Source organism: Capricornis sumatraensis, chromosome X (assembly GCF_032405125.1).
Source record: "Capricornis sumatraensis isolate serow.1 chromosome X, serow.2, whole genome shotgun sequence".
Lineage (NCBI taxonomy): Eukaryota > Metazoa > Chordata > Mammalia > Artiodactyla > Bovidae > Capricornis > Capricornis sumatraensis.
This window is the reverse complement of record NC_091092.1, coordinates 91,144,942-91,161,768: the sequence shown is the minus strand read 5'-3', so window position 1 is coordinate 91,161,768 and position 16,827 is coordinate 91,144,942. Positions and strand designations below refer to the sequence as shown.

General features: G+C 52.2%; 1 protein-coding gene across 1 annotated transcript in view; it reads left to right on the top strand.

Moving 5' to 3' along the window:
• LOC138070851 (IQ motif and SEC7 domain-containing protein 2) overlaps positions 1-16,827 on the top strand; it is a 76,820-nt gene that overhangs the window by 45,860 nt on the left and 14,133 nt on the right. The window contains exons 3-5 of the mRNA XM_068962135.1: positions 11,616-11,877; positions 12,724-13,125; positions 15,528-16,423. Coding sequence (XP_068818236.1) covers positions 11,616-11,877; positions 12,724-13,125; positions 15,528-16,423 — 1,560 coding nt within the window. The remainder of the gene's footprint in view (positions 1-11,615; positions 11,878-12,723; positions 13,126-15,527; positions 16,424-16,827) is intronic.

The following is a 16,827-nucleotide window of genomic DNA, read 5'->3' as shown; positions in this document are numbered from 1 at the left end:
ACCATAACCTACAGAATAGGTATTTTCTCATTTTGCAGATAAGGAAAGTAAGTCCTAGAGAGGTGAAGAAATGGACTCAAGGTTACCTAGATAGTAGATGGTGGGGCTGATACTTAAACCCAGGTCTGTCTAATTCTAAAGCCTATGCTTCTTCCACCTGACAGGAAAGGCCAGGTGAGGCCATAGGGTGGGGGAGCTTTGAATGTCAGGTTGAGGAATCTGAACTTTGTGCAGGAAGCAAAGGGGAGCCGAGGTGGGTGTCAGGAGATTGTCACTTAAAGGTGGGATATAGGAAGCCTAGAGTGGTCCAGGAGAGTGGAGAGAGAAAATCAGATGACCGCAGTGTCAGGTGAAGGGTAGCAGGGGCCTGGCTCGGATAGGAGGGGAGCGAGCCGGGGGACTGGAAGATCATTTGTTACCCGTGATAGCCTTGAGAAGTGTGGAGTTTCTGTCTCCTTTCATAGATGAGGAATGGGAGACTCTGGAAGGAGGAGCTGTTCGCCCAGGACTGGAGCCCTGGCTCGTGTGGTTTTGCTGCCTCAGTGAGTCTGTGGAACAATGTGTCAGAGGGAGCTCTGAGTATGAGGAGGGTGTGTGTGTGTGTGTGAGTGTGTGTACGTGCATGCGGGCACCCGTGCACCCTTGCCTGTCACGTGGACAGTAGTGCCTTCCCTTTGCCTATCCGCTTTCCTCCCCTGTCTTCCCGATCCTCCAGTACCCTGGATTCCATATTTCCTTCATCCTCCAAGCCACGGGGTCTGGGAGCGGGGTAAGACTGTTTCATTCACTAGCCCTAGGAGATCTGTCACCGTTTTCACTCCCAAGACACCTGGGCCTGCCCCAGCTCCCATGCCTGTCCATCCGCCCCATGAAACTGTAGTCCAGCTCCAGTGACTGGTCCCTGGTACTGTTCTGCAAGACCTGAGAAATGTGTGCTTGTTCCTGCAATGATTCCTCCCACCACTGTGGTGCTTCTGTGTGGCAAAGGGCCACTTTGTTAATTAGGTTCAGTTCCTGAACAGTTCACCACCATCACCATGTTCTTATCGCTCTTGTTTGCCAGGCACTTGACATGTATTCCGGCCCTTGCAACAATCCTGTGAGGTTGACACCATAAGCCCCATTTTTACAGATGAGGCAACCAAGGCTCCAAGAGGGGCATTAACATGCCTGGGGCCACAGCCTAGAAGCACTTGTAGAGCTGGTCTCGGAACCCAGGTCTGTTTGCTTCCAAAGCTGTGGACTTCACACACTCCATTTCTAAGCATCTCCCACATTCCAAACCCTGAAGCCTTCAGGAGATACAAATCTTTGTCCTTCAAGGGCAGGATGGATTTCTGGAGATAGTACCAAGTCTATCCAAAGGACCTGCTGGGCAGAGCCTGAGACTTGGAGCTCCAAGAACTTCCAAGTTTAAATCTTGACTCTACCACTCATCCAGCTGTGTGACCTTGGGCAGTTATCTAATCTCTCAGAGCTTCAATTCCTTCATCTTTAAAATGTTGCAGAGTTGTTGCAGGGGTTAAATGAGATGATACATGCAAAGTGCCAGCACAGAGCTGGTTGCTACTATTTATATTAAAATGAAGGTTGGGCACCAGTCTGATCAGAAAAGGAGTTTACTTACTCTGGGTGTAACCTTAAGTTGGAGCCCAGCCTGAGTGTGGGGGAGGGCCAGTCCCAGAGGGGGACGAGCAACAGGCTCCTGGGAGACTGATGGGTGTGGCCCTGTTGGTCACGCTGGCCTTCCCATTCCAACTCCCATCCTAGCCCCATCTCCCTGGTTCCAGCCCTTCTTGTATCTCCCCTGCTCTGCAAACTAATGCCTCTGCCTCTCTCTGTCACCCGCCGCCTGTGGCCTCTACCCTGCCCTTCCTGGCCCCAGGGAAGAGGAGGAGGAGGAGGAGACTGAGGAAGAGGAAGAGGAAGACGCTCATCAGTTCTGCTGTCCGGCCTCCGAGTGCAGTAGTCCCTCCTCTCGGTAACTGAGAGGACAAGGGTCATTTTCTATGCAGAAGCAAAAGCCTTAACCAGCCCCCACCCCCGCGATCCCCCATGGGACCCCGTCCCTGCTTCAGGAACCAGATGGGCAAGCATCCTGCCCCATCTTTGTCCACTCCCTTCTTGGAATTCCCACCCCTGCTGCTGTCTCCCCTGGACTCCAGCCTCCGAATTATAAAGGCTGGAGCCCTTGGTCTGACTAAAATGTGGGAGCAGCAGAGCTTGGAGCTTGAAACCTGGACCCTCCCATACCCGCACCCCACTTCCCAGGCACCCTGGAGCCTGCCACTCCTGGAGAGGTCTCCAAATGACATCCCAAGGACCTACCTCTGTCCTCTGTGAGCACAAACAGAGATGCAGGGTGCCTAGGGCTTAGAGGACCAGAAGGGGTTGGGACCCAGCCTGCTCGTTCCCTCGCTGTGGCCATTGCTGCCATCTCTTCTGCTTGACAGCCTCATCCTGTGCCCCCTGCCGCTCCCATAGTGCTCTGTAAATATGATCAGGAGGAAAAGGCCTTTCAGAGTGCGTGTCGCTGTGTACAAAAGAATTTCCATCAATAAAAGCTGGTCTCTTCTCTCTGTCTGATGTATATTCCACCCTACCCACTTCCCTCTCCCCATTTCCACCAGGGCCTTACCCTCTTTCCTATCCATGGCTGGGAACAGGGGCTGGGAAAGAGAGTAGGGTTTGATTCCTGGTATTGTCAACACCCAGAAGGCACTCAATAAATGAATGAATGGTGCGGCGCTCTTGCCATGGGCAAGCCTAGAGCCTTCTTCAGCCTGAGGTGGCATGAACTGGTCAACTTGGGAAACGTGGCTTGGCCTCTCTGCTACCCAGTTTCCCCATGTGTAAAAGGAGGAGGGGAAGTTGGACCAGAGGATCTCCAAGGGCTCCTCCAGCTCTGACATTCTGTGAATCTGAGATGGTACAATTTTAAGAAACTATGATTACATGAATTTAAGAGAGGATAATTCAGTGACACATTCCATGTGTTTCTGTTTCTATGATGCTGTGATTTGGGGATTCTATAATACGGTGGTTTTAAGATTTCATGATTCTACCATTTTAAAAATTCTGATGGTATGCTTTTAACATTCTGTGATGTTACGAGTCCTTGATTTTGTACTTTCAAGGTTCCTATTCTACAGCTTTAGGGATCTCGGAGTCTGAGGGAAAGCCGCTGCCTCCAGATGCAATGACCCTAAATATTTCCTGCACCTGCCAGAGGCTGGTTCTAAGAATCCCCAGAGGCTGTTGGCAGGAAGGCAGAAGGTGTCGTCTGTGAGCTGTAGGACCTACACCTTCCGTGATGAGTCTGTGTTAGGAGCAAAGCCAGGAGACTCCTAAGTGGGCTCGTTGCCCCTGCTTTCCCCTTCTGAGCCTTTTTTTTTTTTTAAGACAAATCTGAGTTTACCTTGTGTTCTGCCACTTACTCTCTGTATAACCTTGGGCAAATATTTTCTTCTCCTTGCGCTTCATTTTCTTCCTGAGTATAGTGAGAATAGATCTTCCTCTGTGGGTTGTCATGAAGATTAGCAAGAAGAAACACAAGGGGCTCAGCATAGGCTCTAATGCATGGTTGGCAACTGCACAGTGATTGGTAGCTCCTGTTTTGATTAAGGCCCAGGTGAGAGTCTCTCCTCTCCTTTCTTTCCCTCCTCCCTTCAACATACCCTTCACATGCTCCAGTAGTTTTCCAGAGGCTCGCCTCACTCTTCACTCATTGCTTAACTGACTTAGGCACTCAACTCAGCTCCTCACTCACTCATTCAAATTTTCATTTATTTCTCCCCTCCCTCTGTCCCTCCCTCTCTCTTCCTCTCTCCTTTATTTAGTCTTCCAGAAGACATTGCTCAAATACCTACTGTGTGCAAGGCTTCAAGCTAAATACCATGAGAGACCCAAAGTAAGACAGTGGCTGTGTTCCCCTTAAGTTCTCCATCTCTCAGGGGAGATGAAAATTCCTCTGGGAAAGTAGGCAGGGTACTTTCCTGAAGGGCGGAAGTGATTGAGCAGATATGGCCTCAATAATGAGCAAAATATGTTCCTGGCCCAAAGAGGAGGGAGATGTCAGGATCATTTGGGGGTGGTGGTGTCTTCTGGAGGAAGAGGGGCACGAATGGAAGGCTGGGAAGGGTTTGAATAGATGGTTTGAGAGGTGAGGAGGCATTAGAGAGTCAGGTACAGCATGGACCAAAACCTGGTGGAGCGCTCCAGGGTTGTATTGGGGAATGGTATGTAGATTGCTCTGTTCAAGCTGGTTGTGTGAGTCTAGGTGACCTTTGGCTGTGGAGGGAGAGACCACTTTACCCTTCATTTGATTGGGGATGAAAGTTGAGGGGCACAGGGGCTCAACTGAAGATCAGATGGCTATCATGGGAGATATGGGGGTGTAGACTCCTGTGTAGGCCACTGAAGTGGGTGAGGGCCTCTGGTATGGGAATGGGGAAGGTTTCTATCAATTGTAAGGGGAAAGTGTGTGCCTGTGCACATGTATGCATGAGGCCAGCAGGTGAGAGAAGGATGAGAGGTTGTACACTGTTGTGTATCTGAGGGAATGTGATTGTATGAGGCTGGGTGTGAGGGATTCTGAGTGTGTGAGGTGGCAAATTTCTGTGCCTGCAGACTCTCTGTGTGTCCCAGGTGGAGATAATCATAAGAATATGTTTCAGTGGCTTTTGAGCATGTGGGGCTGTGGCTTTTAGGTTGGCAGTTGTCAAGCTAGATGGTCACACACACATGGCTGCCTGCTCCGGTCTTAGGGGACGAAGGTAGCTGCGGGGCATTGGCCTGGGCATAGGGAGGGTCCACAGCAGTAAATCACACCAGGCCACTGCCCATGGGAAGCAGGAGCAGTGTAGGCAATGAACACTTCAACAGAGAATCTCAAGTTAGCCAGTGACAAACACGGCCTGTGACATGAGTGTGCACAAAACATAAAGGGATGGTGTCTGATCCTGTCAGGGTCTGTGGGGAGTGGGAGTGAGTCAGAACCAACTTCCCAGCGGGGCTGGCCTGCTCAGGGCGCCACAGGATGAGATGAGCTCAGCCAGATCAGCGAAGGTTGCAGGTGGAGGAGAGAGGGAGGACACCATGGGCAGAAGAAGCTAAGAGACTGGGCGCAGGCATGGCACTATGGATCAGCTCGCTGTAGCCTGGGAAGTGCAAGGGGCCTGCTGTCGCCAACATCTAGGAGCTTCACAGGGCTGGGGGTGGGGTGGGGACTAGACAGATTCAGCTAAAAAGCTGCAAGTGGGACGCTGGCCCAGAAGATAGGGAATTGGGGTTCTCATCCTGTGTGACCCTGAGCAAGCAAGTCACTTTGACTTTGTGAGCCTTAATTTGGATCTCTGGAATTAGACAGTTCAAGAAGTCCATGCCAGTTCTGAGCATCTTCTACCCTTGGCCAGGCAAACCAGTGAGTCATTGCTCTCAAAGGCATTTCTTCCATTTAATCTCAGTCTTTCCTGCTTTCTGCTGGGTCACTTTCTCGCTCAAACACTCCACAAATATTTACTCAGCGTCTGGCCCTCTGTGTGCCACTGTGTGAAGGCACAGGATGTTGGAGAATGGCTCCAGAGGGGCTGCTCAGTGCTGGGCTGGTGGGTACAGGCATGAGTGATGATTTGACTCCTGGCTCCTGCACTGCTGACCATTGAGACTTTGGGCAAATGACTTCATCTCTCTGCATCTCAGTTTCTTCATCTCTATTATCCCCTTCCAGGGAAACAACCCAGACCTTGCGGAGTTGCTGGGCCTAGCTAAAAGTAGGTCCTCAGTAAATGACAGCTATTATTTTTAGGGCTGCAAAGGAAGCAGAGCTGAAATTCAAACCTGATCTCTGTGCTCCCAAGCCTACGTTGCCTGCTGGGTACCCAGTGAGCCCTTGCGATGGCTTCTCCCTTCCCTGCAAGTCCCTGTACCAAGCCGGGCTGGCCTCAGGTTTGGAGTCTCCCTGGCGCTGGGATTGGGCAGCAGAAACAGCTTGCTGAAAAGCTGTCAGGGGAGAGGGAGGTGACTGCAGTCCCTCCGCCCCTCTGCCCCCAGCCCCTGCTGGGTCTGGTCTCCTTGCCCAGTCTTCCTCCAGAGCCCAGCGTTTCTTTCCTCATCTAGGTGTGCTGACCTCCTTGTCTTGTTTTCTTGTCTCTAACTTCCGGTCCCCCACTTCAGCCCAAGTTGTCATGGGGATAGTCCTCAGCATCCCTAGCTTCCTCTTACCCTCATCTTATGGTATCCATAGCAACAGCCCCCATTCATTTCCATGGCAACCGCATCCTGATTCCATCCCCTGCTGGCTGCCTGGCTCTGGGCAGTGCCAATAAAGGGAAGGAGGGAGAGAGACCTCCCATTAGGGGCAGCAGCCAGAATGGGTCAGTGCCCCTGCCATGGGCATGTTACCCCGAATCCCTACAGCCCATCCTGCCGCACTTCTCCCCATCATAGTGCCTTGGCTCCCAGGGTCCTTCATGCCTCATCTCTACCAACTCCTTCTAGGCAAGGCCCTATTCCATAGCTCCCCCACTCCACCCACCCCAGGAAGCCTTCAAGGCAGCAGGGGAACTAGCGCAGGCTCTGGGCTCTGAATTCCTGTTCTGCCACTTGCTAGTCCTGAGACCTTTGGCCTAAATTTCCCCCTCGGAGCCTTCTCCTCACCCGCAAAATCAAAATCCTAATTCTTCTTTCCCATTTGCTATGCAGTTAAAATACATGCAGAAAATGCCTGACACAGGGAAGGTGCACTGTAAGTTTATTTTTATTCTGCTTAGCCCCTGGCCCCCTCCCCAGCAAGAAAAATTTCTCCTGAGCTCCCCCAGCACTTCCTTCGTTCCCCAGCCCTGAGAACTTGCAGCTTTATACTGTGGTTGTTTGTGTAATGCACAAATATATATGTGTGTGTGTGTTTCCTTTGCTCCTGCTCCTGGCTGGGAGGAATCTGGGGAGAGGTACATCTCCCATAGCCTTTCTGAAGTCCAGGAATCCAAAGAGGGAATAGCATTTTGAGCTCCACGAAGATGAGAAACTGAGGTGCATAGAGATAAAGAGACACACCCAGGCTCACACAGCGGGTGGATGGCCATCAGGACCTGAACCTAGGTCCACCCAGCTTGTTACTGCACAACATGTTCTGTGTGTGTATGTGTGTGTGTGTGCGTGTGCATATGTGTGTGTGAGTGAGAGACACAGAGAGAGAATATGAGTCTGTGTAAGAGAGATTTTTCCACATTATTAGCATGTTCCTTGGTGTTCTGGGGGTTCTGAGTTAAGGGATCCCACATCCCCAGGTCCCACTCCGTCAGCAATCTGTAAGATGCCTTCAATCTCTGTCCTTTTTAGGAGGCTGTGTTGACAGCTTGACCTCCCTGTCACTATTACCTTTGCAACCAAAGCAGAAGAGAGAGCTCTCGAGGGGAGAACTGCCACTGAGTTGAAAGCCAGGGGCAGCGCGGGGCCCGAAGTAGGGAGAGGCAACATGATGTCATGAGAAGGCAGCCCGGGCTCTGGATTTGCATCCTGTGTGACCTCGAGCAAGTTTACGTGACTTCTTGCCTCAGTGTTCTCCTCTATAAAATGGGGCTACTGGTGCCTGCCTCAGTAAATTGTAAGCTTTCAAGGGGCTTCCCAGGTCGCACTAATGGTAAAGAACCCACCTGCCAGTGCAGAAGACAAAAGAGATGCAGGTTTGATCCCTGGGTCAGGAAGATCCCCTGGAGGAGGGCATGGCAACCCACCCCAGAATTCTTGCTTGGGAAATCCCATGGACAGAGGAGCCTGGTGGGCTACAGCCCATGGGGTTGCAAAGAGTTGGATATGATTAGGCACACACCCACACAATGAGCCAGTTAATGCCCTTGCTCTAGGGATATAGTTGACTATAGGGCCCTATGGCAGCACAGAAGAGGGGCCTGTAAGCCATCCTGCGTGAAGGGCTCAGGAAGACATGGAAGGTCACACCTTAGCTAAATGTTGAAGAGAGCAGAAGGTCGCCAGGTTGGGGTAAAGGGGCAGAGGGTGTGTGAGGCAGAGGTCTGGTCAGGAGAACCATCCATGGTCATGGTGAGGAAGGAGGAAGGTGGGGTTATGGTGAGGTGAGGAAGCTAGAGGTTATCCTGTGGATGATGATTCCTGTAAAACATAAGTTAGATCATGTCCCTTCTCTGCTCATCGCAATCATAGCGAATACCAATGTCTTTATCGTAGGTTCAGTGCCCTTCACTTTTCGGCTCCCATTGCCTCTCTGATCTCATTTCCCCTTGTTCACTCTGCCCTAGCTACACCGGCCTTCTGGCTGTTCCTCAAACATGCCAGGCACAGTTCTACCTCAGGGCCTTGGCACTGGCTCTACCCTCTGTCTGGACTGCTCTTTCCTCAGATAACCACACAGCTCGCTCTCTCACTTCTCTGATTATAAGCCATTTATTCAAAAAGCCCTTCTCTGACTACCACATCTAAAACAGCACCTTTTATCACCCTGCTGTATTTTCCTTCCTAGCACTTCTCCCTGCCTGAAATGATAGTATATATTTATAGTCTTCTTCTCCCACTAGAATGTCACCTCCCTGAGGGAACAAAACTCACACGTCTTGCTTATGATTATATTTCCAGCACCTAGCGCTGTTCCTGGCATGTAGAAAAGGCTCAATTGTCATTTGTTGAATGAGTTATAAGAAGCCATGCAAGGGTTTTAGGGGAGCAACATGGTCAGATTTCTACTTTGGAAAGCTCTCTCTAGCCACAGAATGGAGAATGGATTGGGAAGAGGAGACTGGAGTTGAGGTCAGAGATCAGGTGAGAGGATTTATTAGCCCAGCCACCAGAGCTCATTTACTGACTTCCTCCCTCCAGAAGCTTTTACTGAGCACCTACTCTGTTCCAGGCCTCGTGCTCTCTCCTAGCAGGGAGATTACCAAACTCTCTTCCTGTGCTGGGATTCTGGGAGTCAGGAACACAAATAGCTGTCACGCTTTGCCAAAGCTAACCTGCTACATAAAAAGAAGGACAGACATGTGCTGTGTGTGGGAGCCCTGAACAGGATCAGCCATCATTTCTGGCTGGAGGCAGGCTTCAGGAGGCCTTCTTAGTGGTGGCATATGACCTAACTTTTGATGGAACTAGGGTGTGTAGGGGGGGTTCTCAGATTGCAGGTGGCAGAAGATGATAGGGACAGCATTCCAGGTGGAAAGTACTGTATGAGCAGTTGGGAAGGTGGAAAGGACAATGGGAGTATTGGGGAGAAACAGGATTTGGGCAAGGTTGGAGGGAAGAGTGGATGGGGTGGGGGGCTGGTAGCCAACTCTGCAGAGTGTGAATTCTGGAGTCAGACTGCCTGGATTTGAATCCTGACTCTATCATTAATAGCTGTGTGACCATAGATATGTTATTAACCTTTCTGGGCCTCAGTTTTTTTATGTATAAAATGAAGATGATTAATAATACCTACCTCATAGGGTTGTTTTGAAGAGTAAGCAAGTTATTAAGTGTGAAGCAGTAAGAATAGTAGCCTTGGTGGCTCAGATGGTAAAGAATTTGCCTGCAATGTGGGAGACCTGGGTTCGATCCCTGGCTGGGGAAGATCTCCTGGAGGAGGAAATGGCAACCCACTCCAGTATACTTGCCTGGAGAATCCCATGGAGAGAGGAGCCTGGCGGGCTACAGTCCATAGCATTGCAAAGAGTCAGACACGACTGAGTGACTAAGCACAAGAATAGTGCCTTACTAAACAACAGAGGATGAGATGGTTGGATGGCATCACCGACTCAATGAAAATGAGTTTGAGCAAAGTCTGGGAAATAGTGAAGGACAGGGAAGCCTGGTGTGCTGCAGTCCATGGGATCGCAAAAAGTTGGACATGACTGAGCAACGGAACAACAACAAAACATTAGCTACTCTGTCTTGGAGAAGCCTCAAATGCCACAACAAGGACTTGGGTTCTCTCTCTCTCTCTTTTAAATTGGAGGAATGCAAGTGGGAACCATGGATGGTTCGTGAACAAAGTTGATCAAAACTGGGAGGCATGTGCTGAGAGGGGAGAGGTTTGAGACGCTGGTGGGTGGGATCCTGCAGTCCTGAGGGGGAGAGAGGTGCATCTTAGATGCCTGGGGGGCACTGGGCTGGATCTGACCCATGAAGGGGGACTTCACAGGCCCCAGAGGCCCGGGAGGAGAGAGCATTTGGGGTTCAGGGCAGCCGCTCAGTCTGTTTCCACTTTGCTCCTGACAGTGTTGAAGATTAACAGTTGGAAGGGTCAGGGATGAGCAGAGGGCAGGAGCCCTCATTAGCGCTGAGCCAGCACCAACGTTGTACCCCACCGCCCCCAGCCCCTAAGCCCCCAGCCCAAAGTGTTCTTCTGTCAGGCTGGCAAGACCATTGTAGCTCAAACTCCTGAAATGGCTGGGAGCCTCCCAACACCCACCCCAGCTTGCCCCCCATTCTGGTCCTGTGCCCTGCCCTCTGTCAGGTAGGGGCCAGGGAGTGGCCCCTTAACCCTTTCACTGGTCAAGAGCTCCAGTGCCTGCCCAAACCAGACCACTCTCTGGGCCTCAGCCATACCCATTCCCCCCACAACCCCCTCCATGCCTCTCCCTGCCTGTCCCCCCTCCCAAACCCCCTCCATTGTTCCCATCTCTGTGGCTTCTCACCGTGCCTGCCTGGGCTCAGGGCGCTGGGCTCTGTCGCCACCTGAGTTCCCTGGCAGCCTGGTTGCCATGGCACCGTGGGAGCAGGTCTGGCAGAACAACAGCTCTGGGTAACCAGGGCGGGCAAGACCCAGTGCCCTGCTCCTACCACTCTTCGCCCTTGTTCCCCCTCCCCCGAGCTGAGCAGAGGAGGCCATGAGGAGAAAAAGGAAGTTGCCCCGCAGGGCAGCTCTTTACCTGTGAGAATGCTGGTGGGAGGCGCCTCCCACTGTCACTGAGCCCTCAGCCTGGCAGCCAGGGAACGCTGAAAACTGGCCAGGCCTGGAGCCTGGCCTCTGGGGGCAGAGGTGGGGCTGTCTGGGGCAGGGCTGGGTGAGCAGGGAGAGGAGTAGGCTCAGGTCTAGGGACAGAGCTGATCTGGGATGGTGCTGGGGATCAGGCTGGGAGGGGAGGAGGTCTGAAGGGTGGGGATATAAGGGAACTGGTCCCTCAGGGGAGGAGGGATTTGGGGACAGAGCTGTTAGGGGCTAAGAAGATTAGAAAAAGGAACTTGAGGGGTAGGAGTGGAAGGAAACGGGTCTGAGGATAAAGCTGTGAGGGGACCTGGCCATGAAGGGACCAGGCTCTAAGGGTAGAGTAGGACTTGGGACAAGACAGTGAGAAGACCTGGCTGGAGGGAAAGGAGTCTGAAAGGATGGAGGTGTGATGGGGTGGGGGTCTGTGACGGGGGAGAGGGCATTTGAGGATGGAGCTGTGAGGGGACAGGGCTGAAGGGGAAGGGATAGGACTGTGAGGGGAATAAGAACACTTTGGGGGTAGGGCTCTCCTCTGGCCTTTAAGTATTGGGGTCTCTGTATCTGTGAGGAGGCTGGGGAGGATGGTGCTGTGGGAAGGGATCTGGTCCACCCACTCTCAGTCTGGCCCAGCAGGCCTGTCTCCTGTTCCCACATCCTGGCTCATCTTATCTCATCCCCACAGTGTGGAGGGTGATGCCCCAGGCAGTGACCTGAGCACAGCGGTTGATAGTCCTGGGAGCCAACCCCCCTACCGGCTGAGCCAGCTTCCCCCCACCAGCAGCCACATGGGGGGCCCCCCTGCTGGGGTGGGCCTTCCCTGGGCTCAGCGGGCGCGCCTCCAGCCAGCCAGTGTTGCCCTGAGGAAGCAGGAGGAGGAGGAGATAAAGCGCTCAAAGGCCCTGTCGGACAGCTATGAACTCTCCACGGACCTGCAGGACAAGAAGGTACCCAAGAGATGCTCTGGTCAGGGGTGGGGGTGCCAGCGGGGATGGGGGGGTGAGAGGACCAAAGGAGAGATTGGAATGTGGTGCTCAAAGGTGGTGTCCAGGGAGGGATGGTGAGACTGGAATGGAAGAACGCTTCACCTGACTGGGACCTCACTGACCCATTCACCACCCATCCACTGAGTCTGATATTAACTCAGCAAGTATTTAGTGAGCTCCATGCTGGGCACTGGAGAAGTGTAGATAAAAGGCCAAGTCCTCAATAATCTAAGTGTAAGGGGAGAAGCACACATGTAAGTTGACAAATTCACAACACTGTTTTCCAGTACATCACATGTATCACACTAGAGATTGTTTAGCCAAAAGGGGGGCACAAAATACTGTGTACAGAAGTAAAAAAACTGGAAAGATATATCCCAAAATGTAATTATGATTATGCCTAGGTGTTGGGAGTTTAGGTGAAGCAACTTTCTTTCCTTCCTCCCTTCCTTCCCTCCTTCCCTTTTTCCCTTCCTTCCTCTCTCTTTCTCTCTCTTCTTCTCTTTCTCCTTCTTGCCTTCAATTTATGTCTTCCTTTCTTTCCTGTTTTAGCTTCTCTGTTTCTTTTCTTTTTAAATAGTGAACACCTACTTTTTGTAAATAAAAAAAAAGAAAACCACAATTCAGTCCCGTGTGACATGTGCTATCTGATTTTATAGTGAGAACACCACACAGACCCCAGCCTGGTGCGTCCAGGCAGCTGTAAGCAGTTAGCTATGACTTGGTTGGTGGTGCAGCTGAGGCCCAGGGAGATGAGGAGGCTGTTGTGAGTTTCTGACTTTGTTCCCCTCCACCTTCCCCTGCCAGGTGGAAATGCTGGAGAGGAAGTATGGGGGCTCCTTCCTGAGCCGCAGGGCCGCCAGGACCATCCAGACGGCCTTCCGCCAGTACCGCATGAACAAGAACTTTGAGCGGCTCCGCAGCTCAGCTTCAGAGAGTCGCATGTCCCGCCGCATCATCCTTTCCAACATGCGAATGCAGTTCTCCTTTGAGGAATATGAGAAGGCACAGAACCCCGCGTACTTCGAGGGCAAGCCTGCCTCGCTGGACGAGGGTGCCATGGCTGGGGCCCGGAGCCACCGGCTTGAACGGGGGCTCCCATATGGCGGCTCCTGCGGAGGGGGCATCGATGGTGGGGGAAGCTCCGTCACCACATCTGGAGAGTTTTCTAACGACATCACGGAGCTTGAGGACTCCTTCTCCAAACAGGTCAGCATCCCTGAAAAGGGCCTTTCCTCTCCATCTCCATGCTCTGGCTGCTACTACAACCTTTTACCTGTACTTCAAGGAAGTTGCCCAACAGGTTGTTGTTTTGAGAACAATAAATAGCTACCATCTGAGTAGGGACTGTGAGGGTGATGAGAAAGGATTGGCAAGAGAAAAATTATATTGTTCAAACAAGCAAGTTCTCAGTCTGGAACATGAGCCACTATCAGATCAAGGCCTAACTAACAGCTCCTACTCTATATCAGGTCCTCTGTATGCCTCAAAATGGCCTTCGAGACTGGGGGTGCTATCCTGGTTTTACAGAGGAGGAAATTGAGGCTCCACAACCCTGAGAGGTGAAGTGACTTTTCCAAATTGGATCAGGACTCAGCTCTGTCTGGTTCCAAAGCTTTCCCTTACACCACACGATCATGGACCAGGCTCTGTGCTGGGCGCCGTGGGGGAGACAGGTGAATTGGCCAGGATTCTTTTTCTCAAGGATCTCCCCAAGCAAGCAGGAAATAGCAGGCACATGTGCACAGGACTGTTTCCTGAAAGAGTGTACTCAGAGCCGTGAGAAGAGATCCCATATAGTGCTGTGGGAACCCAGAGGAGGGAGAGGAAATTTTCTTCTGGGAGGACGAGAGCAGGCTTCTTTGAGAAAACAGCACTGGAGCTGGGCCTTAGCAGGCAGCGAAGAGTTAGCAAGTCAGAGATAGTCAGAAGGGTGTTTCTTGCATAAGCATTGCATCAGGAAAAGCAGGGAAGGGTGGGAATGTAAGTGGCAGTGATAGTGGTGGGAGATCATTCTAGGCTTGGAGTGTGTCAGCGCAGCTGATCAGGTACAAATCCCAGTTCTGGCATTTCCCAGCTATGTGACCATGGGTAAACTGTTTAACTCCACTGAAACATGATCAATAACATGAAGATAAAACCATCTTTTTAGAGCTGTTTGGAAGGTTGAGTTCAACTCGATAATATATCTGAAAGCACCTAGTATATGGCATTGCTAAGTACATGTTAGTTTCCTTCCTAAAACCAAAAAGATATTTGGTAAAAATTGTTGAATGAATAAATGAAAGTGTATAAGAGAAGAAATCATTCTGCTCTAACCTCTGTGATCTGGCCCTGCCCTAAGCTTGGTCATGCTTCCCTGGAGTTAGTGATGGGGTTGGGAGAGGAGGCAGGTAGAAGACAGGAAAGAAGTATTAAAGAGAAGATCTAAATCACTCATTTACGCATTCATATGACACATTTCATTGAACACCTCTTCTGTGTCAATCAGTGTGTCAAGCTGAGCTAAAAAGAGAGAAACCCAGCCTGGACCCATCCCTCAAGTACTGGCCTCATAGTCTGGTGGGGAGATTCAGGAACCAGGCCTGGGCCCACCTCTCAGTGCTATTCAAGTCTAATGGGGAAGTATCTATTGCTGCATAACAAATGATCCCCAAATGTAGTAGCTTAAAACTGAATGTAAAGACTGAGCTTAAACAACAAACAGTTATTATCCCATATAGTTTCTGAGCGCCAGGAGTCTTGGGGTGGCTTGACTGGTGGCTCTCGCATAGGGTCTCTCATGAGGCTGTGATCAAGTTATAGGGTGGGACTGTAGTCTCTAAAGGCTTGACCGGGGTTGATGGGTCTGCTTCCAAGCTCACTCATTTGGCTTTTGGCAGGAGGATTCAGGGCCTTGCCACATGGGCCTCTCTATAGGACTGCTCACAGTGTGGCTTCCCCCAGAGCGAGGGATCTGAGAGAGGGAGCACAAGCGAGTGAGAGTACTCAGGATAGAAGCTGCAGTCTTTCCTAACCTAATCTCAGAAGTGACATCCCATCACATTTGCCAGATGCTGCCGGTCCAACAGACCGACCCTGGGACACTATGGTACATGAGGGTGTGAATAGCAGGAGGTGGGGATCATTAGGGACCAGTTGGGAGGCTAGATACCAGAGTGAGGCCAGCTTCGGTCCAGATTCTTGAGGCTAAATATCATGGATTTCCTAAGAGAACCAGACAGAGGGCTTCGGGAGCCCAGAGGCAGCTGGGGTTTTGGTTTACCCTAAGGGAAGGCAGAGGCAGGAATGTGGCTTGGGATTAGTGAGGAGGCGGCATTTGGCTTGGGTCTATATGGACATGAAGAAGGTATTGGGATGTCTGAGAAGGGAACTTGTGGGCACAAGTTCCAGTTCCTGTGAGCTCACAATGGCTCCCTGGGAGTTATGTCCTGCAGAGAATCTGGGGAGGTAGGGGAGGGGAAGCACTTTTCTGGCTGCCCCACCAGGAAGACCCCCCCGCCCCTTTTTTTCCCCTCCCTCCCTCATTCCCACCCTTTCACCATCCCACTGTCCTTCATCTTTCCCTCCTTTTTCTCCTTTCCCCTCCTCCCCCTTCCCCTCCACCTCAGGTAAAGTCTCTGGCTGAATCCATTGACGAGGCCTTGAACTGCCACCCATCGGGGCCCATGTCTGAGGAACCAGGGTCAGCCCAGCTGGAGAAGCGAGAGTCAAAGGAACAGCAAGAGGACAGCTCGGCCACATCCTTCAGTGACCTTCCCCTCTACTTGGATGACCCAGTTCCCCCACCATCCCCTGAACGACTGCCTAGCACAGAGCCCCCTGCCCAGGGCAGACCTGAGTTCTGGGCACCAGCCCCTCTCCCTCCAGTTCCTCCACCAGTGCCAGCAGGGTCCCGGGAAGATGGTAGCCGTGAGGAAGGCACTCGCAGGGGTCCTGGGTGCTTGGAATGTCGGGATTTCCGGCTGCGGGCTGCCCACCTGCCCCTGCTTACCATTGAACCTCCCAGTGACAGCTCCGTGGACCTGAGTGACCGCTCAGATCGCGGCTCTGTCCACCGTCAGCTCGTGTATGAGGCTGATGGCTGTAGCCCCCATGGGACCCTGAAGCACAAGGGGCCACCAGGCAGGGCCCCAATCCCACACCGCCACTACCCGGCCCCAGAGGGCCCAGCCCCAGCCCCGCCAGGGCCCCTACCACCAGCCCCCAACAGTGGCACTGGGCCCAGTGGTGTGGCTGGGGGTCGGAGGTTGGGGAAGTGCGAGGCAGCAGGCGAGAACTCTGATGGTGGAGATAACGAGAGCCTTGAGAGCTCCAGCAATTCCAACGAGACCATCAACTGCAGCTCTGGCTCCTCTTCGCGGGACAGCCTGAGGGAGCCTCCAGCCACCGGCCTGTGCAAGCAGACCTACCAGCGGGAGACCAGGCACAGCTGGGACTCGCCAGCCTTCAACAACGATGTGGTGCAGAGGCGGCACTACCGAATTGGCCTCAACCTGTTCAATAAGTACGTGTTCCCATTCCCACCTTGTCGCCCCTACCGACCCTGCTGCAGGCACTTAGACTCCTGGAGGCAGTGATCCTGCTGCCGCCATTTTGTGGATGGCATTTCTCTCTAGCTGTTCAGGGAATAGAATTGGCAATAGGGTGACAAGAATGGAAAGCTGCCCCTACACCCATGAGAGGCAGTTGTGGTCCTGGTTCTGTTTCTGACTGTGTCGTCTTGGGTGAGATGCTTTCCTCTCTGGCCCTAGTTCTCTCTATATAGGATGGATTCTGAACCTTGGGTCTCCCACCTTCCCTCTTTGGTTAGGCTATCCCTTTGGGATAGCCAGTGTTGTATATGAAGAACCCTGCTCTCAGAAACAGGAGACTTGGGCCAGACTCACCGGGTAGCTCTGAGCAAGGTGT